The sequence below is a fragment of the Coenobita brevimanus genome, chromosome 104 (genome assembly GCF_032717465.1).
Source record: "Coenobita brevimanus isolate Jiangsu-jjx chromosome 104, ASM3271746v2, whole genome shotgun sequence".
In the NCBI taxonomy this organism is placed as follows: Eukaryota; Metazoa; Arthropoda; class Malacostraca; order Decapoda; family Coenobitidae; genus Coenobita; species Coenobita brevimanus.
Genome location: NC_137057.1, coordinates 46349406 through 46361731, shown reverse-complemented (window position 1 = coordinate 46361731; position 12326 = coordinate 46349406). Strand labels below are relative to the sequence as shown.

General features: G+C 37.8%; 1 protein-coding gene across 2 annotated transcripts in view; it reads right to left on the bottom strand.

Annotated features, from left to right (window-relative positions):
• Ufd4 (ubiquitin fusion-degradation 4-like) overlaps positions 1-12326 on the bottom strand; it is a 309902-nt gene that overhangs the window by 18495 nt on the left and 279081 nt on the right. For both annotated transcript variants that reach the window (XM_080285051.1, XM_080285052.1), the window contains 3 exons: positions 3230-3429; positions 2713-2862; positions 1361-1481 (listed from right to left, as the gene is read on the bottom strand). In XM_080285051.1, the coding sequence (XP_080141177.1) occupies positions 1361-1481; positions 2713-2862; positions 3230-3429 (471 nt within the window). The remainder of the gene's footprint in view (positions 1-1360; positions 1482-2712; positions 2863-3229; positions 3430-12326) is intronic.

Sequence of the window (12326 nt, the reverse complement as noted above, 5' to 3'; positions counted from 1 at the left end):
AACTTGTTTTCTTTGCAGCCAGACTGATAGAAAACCCTGTAAGGTAAGGAGGTACTCCTACCTGTATCGAGTATTTTAAACCTCAGGTGAGCAATTTCTCTATGAATTTTCAATGTTTCTCACCAAAAGCAGAGGTTTTAGCCGAAAAAAATTTTTTTCCAAAAATGGTCTGGACTGGGGGGTGTCGGAGGTGCGAAAGTGCTTGGGACGTGACGGGTAAAGGAGCTGTAGTAGTGAAGAAGTTTAACAAGACCATACCGGTATCTATTGCATCCAAACTGAAAAGGCTCTCCTAAGCAGTATAACTTCATCTGGAGATGGCAAGCATCAACTAAAAAAGGTGTCACAAGACTAAAGGGGTTAAAATGTATCACTAGATTAAAAGGGTTAATGATACTGACAAGTAGGAAAGCTGTATCTTATGATCTGTAAATTAAGGGAAATGGCATATACTCTACTTAAAAGGTACAAATGAGCAGGAATATTCTAACATAAGTATCATGAGGGTACAATTTGGACTAAAACTGTTACACTGTCACAATAAATATCAGTAAACACAATGCTTTCATTTGAGCATTTCAAGTCACTATGTAGTCAATGCACGACAACCAAGCAGCGCCTGGTTTAAAGAAAAAAAAAAAAAAATGGTAAAATGGAAACAGCCAGTTTTGTATTATGACTCACAATGGAGAAGGAATACACAGAAAGAATAAGGAATATGCTAATATACAACTCTCTCTCTCTCTTTCTCTCTCTCTTGCACAATTTCATATTTGTCTTGCTATGTCCAGTGTCAAATCTCTCTCTCTCTCTCTCTCTTTAATATTTGTCTGCAATATCCAATCTAATAGTACGTGGTGTTGACCAGCATCCACTCACTTGATGTAGTGCTGCCTACATCTTCCTTCACCTTTATCAGTGTCTGCCCTCCTCTCTCCCTATTTCTCCCACCTTTCCTGTCACTTTTTATTGCTCTTCTTTCCTTTTCAGGTGGCTTTACATTGAGTGGCATTCCAAATGGTTTCCTGAAAGCCAGGAAACCATTTACAATGCTGAGTGGTAACCACATAACCAACCTATACATGTTCCCTACATGTCAACAAGTGGGTTAGTACCCCTCTCCATAAAACAACTAACTCAAAGTCAAATGGCCACCCCTTAAAACAGCCACCCCTTACAGGATTATGGCGTTTGGGTATAGACAGACAGATAAACAGATTATCCAACCTCTCTGTCTCTCTCTCTCTCATACACACACAATTTCATATTTGTCTCACTACTGTATATTAAATCAATCTCTCTCTCTCTCTCTCTCTGTAATATCTGTCTGCAATATTCTCTCTCTCTCTCTCGCTCTCACCTTGCGTTTGGTTGACATTGGTGCGCCCTGGCCGAGGATCAAAGGCAGGGATGAGAGCTGAGAATTGTCTCTTTATCACAAAGTCGTCATCCCATCCTCGCCTCTTGCCGTTTCGCACCTGCTGTGGGGGTGAAGTGGAATATAATTATGGGTGAAATATACCTACCCCATAACTATAATCCTTTCACTTTAACCTGGCCCAGATTTTGGTTCTTTTGCAACTTACTTCAAATGGCCCAGCAGCAGAGGAAATACTGAGGCTCTACCTCGTTTCCCTTGTACTTGCACTTGACTAGATTCTTATTTGTGTTTATCTCTTGCCACAACTCAGTATTCAAGATGGAGAGATGGCATTGTTGGATCAAGTTAAAGTGAAACAGGTATTGTATAAAAAAAAAAAAAAAAAAATAAATAAATAAATAAATATATATGACATGGACTTAGTGAATAATGATAAACCTCCAACTAAACCCTTGTGATCAGTGAATAATGATAAACCTCCAACTAAACCCTTGTGATCAGTGAATAATGATAAAAACTAAACCCTTGTGATCAGTGAATAATGATAAACCTCCAACTAAACCCTTGTGATCAGTGAATAATGATAAAAACTAAACCCTTGTGATCAGTGAATAATGATAAAAACTAAACCCTTGTGATCAGTGAATAATGATAAAAACTAAACCCTTGTGATCAGTGAATAATGATAAAAACTAAACCCTTGTGATCAGTGAATAATGATAAAAACTAAACCCTTGTGATCAGTGAATAATGATAAAAACTAAACCCTTGTGATCAGTGAATAATGATAAAAACTAAACCCTTGTGATCAGTGAATAATGATAAAAACTAAACCCTTGTGATCAGTGAATAATGATAAAAACTAAACCCTTGTGATCAGTGAATAATGATAAAAACTAAACCCTTGTGATCAGTGAATAATGATAAAAACTAAACTCTTGTGATCAGTGAATAATGATAAAAACTAAACCCTTGTGATCAGTGAATAATGATAAAAACTAAACCCTTGTGATCAGTGAATAATGATAAAAACTAAACCCTTGTGATCAGTGAATAATGATAAAAACTAATCCCTTGTGATCAGTGAATAATGATAAAAACTAAACCCTTGTGATCAGTGAATAATGATAAAAACTAAACCCTTGTGATCAGTGAATAATGATAAAAACTAAACCCTTGTGATCAGTGAATAATGATAAAAACTAAACCCTTGTGATCAGTGAATAATGATAAAAACTAAACCCTTGTGATCAGTGAATAATGATAAAAACTAAACCCTTGTGATCAGTGAATAATGATAAACCTCCAACTAAACCCTTGTTATCAATTACTGTCACTTCATAACATTCCTCCTCCTCCTCGTAGTCCTCATCGTCTTCGTCATTGTCGTCATCGTCATTTTCGTCATCTTCTGGGTCTGGCAACTCATCATCTGTGAGTTCCGCCAGAAGCGTGCTGGCTCGGCAACTCTCTAGGAAGTCCTGAGAGAGAAAGAGAGAGAGAGCAAAGAATCAAATTAGATTCAATCATCATCATTATTATCCTTATTACAGTAATTACCATAATTTTTGTCATTCATAATCACTAACACCAGCATAATCACCATCATTTTCATATCATAATCATCATCATTTTCTTATCTTCATCATCATTAACATCTTTATCATCACTACAGTATTATTAACATCATCACCATCTAACTCATCAACACATCATCATCATCATTCTCTTCATCACCAGACAATCATTTTTATTACCACCATATCATCATCATCATCACAACAATGTCATCATCATCATCACCATCATCAACACTACCAAAACCTCCTCAACATTCTGGCCACCCACCTCAAGACTAACTTGTTCGGAGTCACTGGAGGTTGAGGTGAGGCTCATGGTGAGACCGTGGGGGAAGGATGCGAGGTTGGTGGGCGGCTGGTTGGTGGTGGAGGCCCCTGTGGCGGCCCCTGTGGCAGTGGTGGAGGTGGTGGAGGTGGTGCCGGAGGTGAGGGTCGGGTAGCTCTGGGCAGTGCTGAGTGGTCCGGAACCTGAATGTGTCGCGGTAAACACACCGATGATTATGTTAGTATGTCATGCCACTGTACATTATTAACATTAATATCAACATAATCATCATCAATCAACATGAACATCAATTTTACATCAAAAACACCATCACTGTCATCATCACCACTCCAACATCTTTTTCCAATGTCAGGCTGGGGTAAGGTAGGGCCTAGAAAGCAAGAGAAAAAATACAAAGGAGAGAGAATTAATCAAAAAGAAAAAACACAGAAGAACTAATCAGCAACATGTCCAGTGAAATGTTCTTCCCTTTATACTGGGACAAAAAATAGCAACTGTACTGCAACTTTTACAACTACACATTACAGAAATACAGACAGACACACTAGTAAGCCACATCACTACACACCATCATCACCAACACCATCATAGCTCCATTTCTCACAACACAGGATCAATATTAGCTGACTGATCCTGCTCATACCACAGCACATAAATAAAGTGACTTACAACATCACAACACTGCACATCAATCATCATCATCACAAGAAGACTAAGGAAGAGGTGGCAACTATGTATTTATATAACAAGGCAGATCCATTGCCCTGTACTACAAATGCCCCTGAACTCCCCCCTTATTGCCCCAAAAGAGGATGGCGGACTGCAGATGGGTAACTAAACCTACAGTCCACCAGGCTCAGATCTAGATGAGTCTCGGGCTACAACAACAATTACAATGACTACAACTATACAGCAACAAAATACAACACTAAACACTGTATCCTCTCACATCCCTTTGTATCACTTGTACATACCACACAAAAAATGCTAACATCCAGCTCCATATCCCCTTTGCTACATGTTCAGACCTGAGGCTTGGCTACAATAGGTTTGAACATTTAAAGCTAGATGATTGGCCTACACCCGACTGCACTACTCAACAAATACACATGCATATTTCCTTGTACTAGCAATACCACTTACCAACACACCATACATCAATTATTAGGTATGGTAATCATTTACAGAATGCTACAAACACACCTAACACCAACATCATACACAGAACTCATACCTCCACCAAGGCAGCACCATTCCCTGTTTCATTTTGTCATGGCTTTGACCTTTGACCTCTTTCACCCAAAATTTAATCCCTTCTTCCTCTAATGATCCTCAATGACTATTCTACAGCTAATGCAATACCATCCAAAAGTTTCTCCATAATATTGTTAACTGACAAACCAATCTATAAAAAAAAAAAAAAAAAAAAAAAAAAAAAAAAAAAACCAGTCACCTAAAATCACATAAAAAAACAGTAGACAAGTACTTCCCACATCTCTCCTCTAACACCCTCTCCATCCTGACATGATGATGATTATAGATTAAGCCATTGTACTGGCACTTGGTGACATCCTTTCCAGTTTCTTCTTGCAGCTACCAAACACTACTATTTAGTTTTCAAAAGGCCTCCCACACTGAAATGGTTTCCTATGGCTATTATTTAAACCTCCAATTCAGAAAGTCTATCCTAAGCTGAATCAAATTGTATGAAGATGGCCAGAATAAAATATATCCCCAGGCCTAGTGAATTAAGCTCAGATTTTATGCAGTTTTTCTGAAGATTCATGCTTCACACTCATCAACACCTCAAGCATTTCACATTCATCATCACCTATGCATTTCACGTTCATCATCACTCCATGGATTTCACATTCAACACCATAAGCATTTCACATTCACCACCACTTCATGCATTTCACATTCATCACCACTTCATGCATTTCACATTCATCACCACGCCATGCACTGTCTCCTTTACTATGAACAACTTTTTCTTATTTATACAAGAAAGAAGGAACCAAAGGCCAGGGGCCTACAAACCGTTCCTTCCAAGAAAAAAACAAGAACAATACAAAACAGAGCCAAATTCAAGATCCATTCAAGATCCCTGGACACACTGTGTTTGAAAGACTGGAGATCATAGGAAGTAGGAAATACAGACAGAGGGAGACAGTTCCAAAGTTGAACCTGTTGCATACATGAAGGACTGGGAGTAACGGTTAACTCTTGCATTTAGGAGTTGGACAGAAAATGGATGAGAGTTTTTTGCTAGACAGGTGCTATGAGCCCGTCGTAGAGGTGGAGGGATGCAAGCAGACAGTTCAGAGGAGCAGTGACCATTGAAGCAGCGATAGAAAAGAGATAAAGATACAACAGTGCGGCGAAGAGCAGAGGTTGAAAGGAGTCAGTAAGAGGAGGAGAGTTGATGAGACGAAAAGCCTTTGACTCCACCCTATTGAGAAGGGCTGTATGTGGGGAGCCTCCCCACACATGAGAGTTGTACTCTACACAGGGGCGAATAAAACCAGTGTATAGAGTCGACAACTGTGCAGGGGTAAAGAAGGTACAGAGTCGGCTTAGCACATCTAATGTCTTAGAAGCAGATTTTACAAGAGATGCAAAATGATCTTTCCAAGATAAGTCCCAAGTGAATGAAACCCCAAGCATATTCAAGGATGATGCAGGGTTGAGCTGGATATTATTAAACATTAGTGGGTACTCCTGTGGAAGATTATGTCGGGTTGATAGGTGTAAAAACTGAGTTTTTGATGCATTAAAAACAACCACATTATTTTTACCCCAGTCAGAGATCCGAGCCAAGTCAGACATTAGGTGTACCATAGCCTCATCCCTTGTTTGTTGAAGTAACTGTTGAGATGGACGTTGTGGGAACCGAATGGAAAGGTGAAGGGTGGAATTATCAGCGTATGAGTGGATAGGGTTAGATGTACAGCTTAGAAGGTCATTGATGAATAAAAGGAAGAGAGTCAGTGATGAGACAGAGCCCTGAGGAACACCACTGTTGATAGATCTAGGAGAAGAACGATGGCTGTCTACAACAGCGGCTATAGAACGACCAGAAAGGAAGCTATAGATGAAGGCACAGATAGAAGGATAGAAACCGTAAGAGGCAGTTTGGAAATTAAAGATTTATGTCAGACTCGATCGAAAGCAAAGCTTTTGCCAAAGTCCCGAAAGGAGGATGACCAGGAGTCTGAAAGGTAGGTGAGAAGACCGCCTGTGGAGCGTCCCTGACAGAACCCATACTGACATTCAGAAAGAAGGTTGTGATAGGAAAGATGCTTTAAAATTTTTCTATTAAGAACAGACTCGAAAACTTTTCAGACACAGGATGTTAAAGCAATTGGACGATAGTTAGAGGGTTGGGAATGGTCACCCTTCTTTGGGACTGGCTGAATGAAAGCAAACTTCCAGCAAGAAAGGTACAAGTTGACAGACAAAGGCGAAAGAGTTTGCCTAGGCAGGGTGTAAGCACAGAAGTACAGTTCTTGAGAACAACAGGAGGGACTCCATCAGGCCCATATGCCTTTTTAGTATTGTGGCCTGTGATGGCAGAAAATACATCAGCTGAAGAAATTTTGATGTCAGCCATGAGGAAGTCTGAGGGGAGAAGTGATGGAGGAACAGCACCGGAATTGTCTAAGGTGGAATTGGAGGAGAAAGTCTGAGCGAAGAGATCTTTATCAGTAAAAGAAATAGCTACAGAGCCATCAGAGTAGAAAAGAGGAGGGAAGGATGATGAGGTAAAGTTGTTAGAAAAGCTTCTGGCAAGGTGCCAGGAGGAGTGGGAGGAATTCGAGTTGAAGAGTTGAGAGCATTTAGTATGGATGAAATTATTTTTGGCAGAGCAAAGAACAGACTTAGCACCATTCTGGGCATCAACATAAGCAATGGTGCTGCAAACAAGAGTAAACCTTAGAGATCCAACAATAGTAAATCTGAGGGTAGAAGAGAACCTGGAAAAGAATAGAGTGGCTACAGAGAGGAACTCAAATTCATGAAGAAAAAAGGAAAATCAATATTAAATGTTAACTGGAAAAAAATATATATATATATATATATATATATATATATATATATATATATATATATATATTACACAAAATATACAGATGTAAGTTACAGTATTTCTTCACCATCCACACTCACCTCTGACTGAAGGGAAATGGAAGTCAGGACACTACATTGAATATAGACAAGTTAGTATTAACTCCTTAAATTCAGTGACAGGTTTTCTATTCTGTTCTTGCTATTACCAGACTACTTTATTCAACCCAAGAGAGATGTTTTATAGTGAAATGGTTAACAAAGGCTATACTGTACTGTACTGAAACTCTCCTGTTTGTAAAGTCTAATCTAGGTTAAATAAAATCATATTAAGTAACAAGAATTTAGTGGAAAAATACATCACTGGATTTAAATAGCTAAGACGGAAGTTAAAGCTTTGCTAAACTGTACGAGTATCAAATTTATCATAAACTGCCACTCATGCAGTCTGGCAAAGCTTTAAACTGTCATCTTAACAGGCAATGGGGAAACACCTTCCAGTGGTGGCACTGATATAACCAGACAGTTCTAATTCCAATGCCTGGTTATATAAATGTCCTTCAACTTTACCCATTTTCTGAGAGGAGGATAGTGGACTACAGAAGGGCAGCTTCAGCCTGCAATCTACCAGGTTCACATCAAGATCAATCTGGGTCCACAACAATAACATCAACAAACAAATTTTTATTCACTATAGTACTGGCTATAATTTCCCTCCAACTAGAGACGGGTGTAGTGGGTGAGAAAGAACTACAGCTCACAGCTGTAAATCAAAGAATGAGAGAAACAATAATCAGTAGTGAACAGAAGTCTCCAACTTACTGAAATTCAAAGGAAAAATTAAATAAAAGTGGCATTTTCACAATGACATCAAAGAAAGCAAAACTGAAATAAAAAAGTGGTTATCACAACTTATCTACATAAACACAGAAATTAAAAAAAAACTGCATTACTCTATCAATAACATTTTATATGAACAGAGGTTGTACTTTCACAGGGTTAGCAGCCTCCATAGCACCTCTTCATTTCATTCATTTGCAAGCTACACTTTAAACTTTCCTTGTATTAAGTTTTTGTGCTTTTTGAACTCTCTCATGGTTGGGACAATTGTATTACTCTATTCAAGCAATTTCCAGATTATATTAAGGTTGCCTGAGTGCTATTACTGTTACCAATAACCCATTCATGGTTGGGATAACTCTAACACAGTACCACATTTTCCTACTGGTCATGCCAGATGATGTTATTCAGCTGAGAGTGAGTCACAAGAGCATGAAAATTATACTGTATTTTCTCGTATATTATTAATGTCCTCCTTTACCACTGAATGTCTACATATACAACAAACAAAAGAATATTAACCGAATGAACCCTGGATGTCTCTTATTTAGTCGTGGCATTTCCTGACTATTTCATTCACTTAGATTAGATTTTCCAAACCGAAAGGGTAATATACAGTCTGAAAAAGAAAAAACATTCAATACAAGGTCTTTCCTAAGATGAAAAAAATTACTAGCAGAAGCAAGAGCAAACTAAAAAGCTCACTGAACATCACAGGGTAACATGACACTTGCAGAAATATAATGGTACAGAAGAGGTGCTATGGTGCTTACTATGCCTACATAAACACAGCTGTCTGGCATTAACCACTTCACTGCATTGACAGCTTTATATATCTTATTCTTGCTACCTCCTGATGCTCGTACTCAGCTTTGGACGGACATTTCAAACAAGAAGGATTCGATATAGCCTTCATTAACCCCTTCACTGCATGGCTCTCCCTTAAACTGAAGAAAATAGTCTAGTGTTGGCAAGGAGACTGTAAACTAAGTGATATACTGCCAGATTCAAGGAGTTATGATTTCTAGGACAATGTGTATTTTCAATACAGTATTGTCTCTATATAAACTTTCAACCCCTTCATACTGAGATTATTATATATATATATTTTTTAACATTCTGTTCTAGCCACCACAACACAATTTTATTTATTATAGAGCAATGAGTGTCCTTTCAATACCGTCACTACATGAACTTTCAATCCCTTCATACTAACTTTTCTGGTTATTCTTTACCAGACAGGCACAGCGATTCCCTCTATATTATAACAATTCACAATCTCAAGGTAAATAATTTTGGTACATAAGCAACACAGGTAGTTAACTGTTCTATTGTGATTGCAAGAAGTGATTGGAAAAAGACAAAATATACCTATTTTGGGGTATTTAAGGAAGCAAGCCTGATCATCTGTGGCAATGCTTACCAACAATGGCCATGTTGTTTAACAACCATCGCTCTGACTGGATACATCAATGTATCCCTTGTCAAAGCAATGGGAAACTTAATGATTTAACCAAACCTAACCTAACCAAACCAAACCAAACCTAATCCAACCTAACCTCACTTGCATTTGACAACCAGCTTTCAAATGTAAAAATACGCATTAGGAATGTTGAATATAGCCAGCTACTGGCAAACATTGGCAAAATATTTATGCATTCTATATCCTCATTTTTTAGCTTCCAGAGGTAAGTTTATAAAAATCCCCAGTATCTGTAGCAATCCAGGAATAATAACAAGTAACCTATGAAAGACTTATTTCAATAGAAAATGTGGAAAGGTCACGCCCGTTTGGTTAAGAATTACTGGTAATACTTTTTTTCCTCCATATTCTATTCTTGCCAACATAGCATGATTTTATTTAGGTTTGGAGACCACTCATACTGAAGGGTCGACTAAAGACGCCATCTAACCCTACCAGTCCAAAGTCTCTCCCAAGCTGAATAAATTCACCTGGAAACTGCAAGAATAAACTGACATCCTCATACTGAACAGGTACCTGTATTTTAAACATCCAGCCTAAAACAATAAAAAACAAAATGTTTCAATAATTAATGGAACAAACATTCAACCACAAAAAATAAAACCTTGTATATGATAAGCTGTGGACTGATCGCTGCATCCCATGGACGTAATTTTATTTCGTTTTTTATATTACCAATGATGATCCAGGTTAGAAGAGCACCCCAGAAGTGAAGGGGTTAATGAAGACTATATTTAACCCTTCCAAGTTCAGTCTCCTCTGAACTTAATAAAACTTGAATGAATAGCAAAATATCATCACAGTGCATGACATAAAGCCAAAAAACTTTCCTCTGATACCAATTAAATCAACTTTGGTATGCTGTTTCTATGGCTGACTAACTTGAAAAAATAAAAAATAAAAAAAAAAATAAAAAATAAAAAAAAGATAAATGTGAGCAATAATCATACACAGAATAATACAATAAATACAAGCAAATTTTATACCTGTAATATTGTAAATGGTAAAAAAATTAAATAGAATAAATGCAAAAACAAAATACAATAAGATAAATGCAACCAAGTCTTACACCTGCAATATGAATAATGCAAAAAATAAATTCAGATCAATGCAAACAATAATCATACAGTATATACAATAGATAAATGCAAAAAATAATCATATATACTACAATCAATGCAATGAATAGCCTTACATACAACAGGATAAATGCTGTACCGTAAACAGACATAAAATCCGATACGCTGTGGGTGGCAGGCAACCTACAGACTCTCAGTATGACTTGAGAACACACAGACAAAATTAAAACAAACAATGCAATCTGATTTCCGAAGTTACATTGCAAACACTGCCCAACTCCCCCCCCCCCACTGGCTTTATGATTATCCAGAACTCCTCTGTGTTACATTACACATGCGACCAAAACATAAACAAACATAGCAAACTTAAATCCAACATAACAGCATGGAAATTCTTCATATGATTCCCCTATCTACTGGTTTCAAACGTATTTACGGACTCATTGCACTATGTCATGAGCACATGGCCAAATTGTAAACAAACAGCATGATCTGACTTCTGAGGTTGTCATGAACTATCCTCAACCCTCTCCCCTATTCCATTGGCTTCACAAGTGTCTACGAGCTCTCAGCATTACAAAAGCCAAAATATAGGCAACCAATGCACAGTCTGATTTGAAAGATTGTCACAAACACTCCCCAACTCATTCCTTTTTCTGCTGGTTTCATAAGTATCACCATCTTACCTAAATTTTAAACTCTTAGGCTTGTATGCTGAAACTTTATATCACAAAGAGGAAGGCAAGCACCATGTATTTAATAATAATTTCTCAAGCACATGACGAAGATAGAATGTGCCTGTGCTGTCGGTGGTATAAAATGCTGACTGCAATCTGTTATGTCGGATGCAGGCTGACTGGACCTAATGACCACAGGTGTTAAATAAAGGACTATTTAAATATTTAAATCTTGCCTTGTTTCATAATCTCTTGTTAATACTACACCCCTACCATTTCAACAATATCCTAACAAGATAAGAAATAACAGGTTCATATTATGGAAAATTTTGAGAAAGAGAGAGAGAGGGGGGGGGTATGAGCACCCCCTATCCCACTGGCAACTGACCTTCTTAACCCAATTTTATGGAAATGGCAACTGGGGCAACGACAATCCAAAACAGGTAAGGGTGGGTGACAAGACAATGCCCCAGATGGAATATCTATCCCTCGCACCTTTACGGATCATTCTAACAATATCCTCACATAAGATAAGTTTCAGACTCAAAAACTATACAACTCTGCAAGACAGTTCTGGAAAAACATTGAAATTAAAACAGTGTTGGAAAAAACACCTAAAATAATATAGGTAGGCTGGCAATTATCTTGACATAAATGAGCCAACAACACATCATAAATGTTTGTCAACTTTTTCATATACATCCACACAAACAGCCCTGTGCAGTGCCAGTAACTCCAATGACATGGGCTAGGAAAAAAATATAAACAGCTCTCTGATCCGACTATGGACAAGAATCAATGGAAAAATGATGCCCAAGGTATAAAACCACCCATTCTCTTTAATGTCACAAGAGGTATGAGGATGCTTGCAACTACAAAGGAAAACTACGGGATTGTCCTACATGTACTATGGGTATTTCTTGTCAGTGATC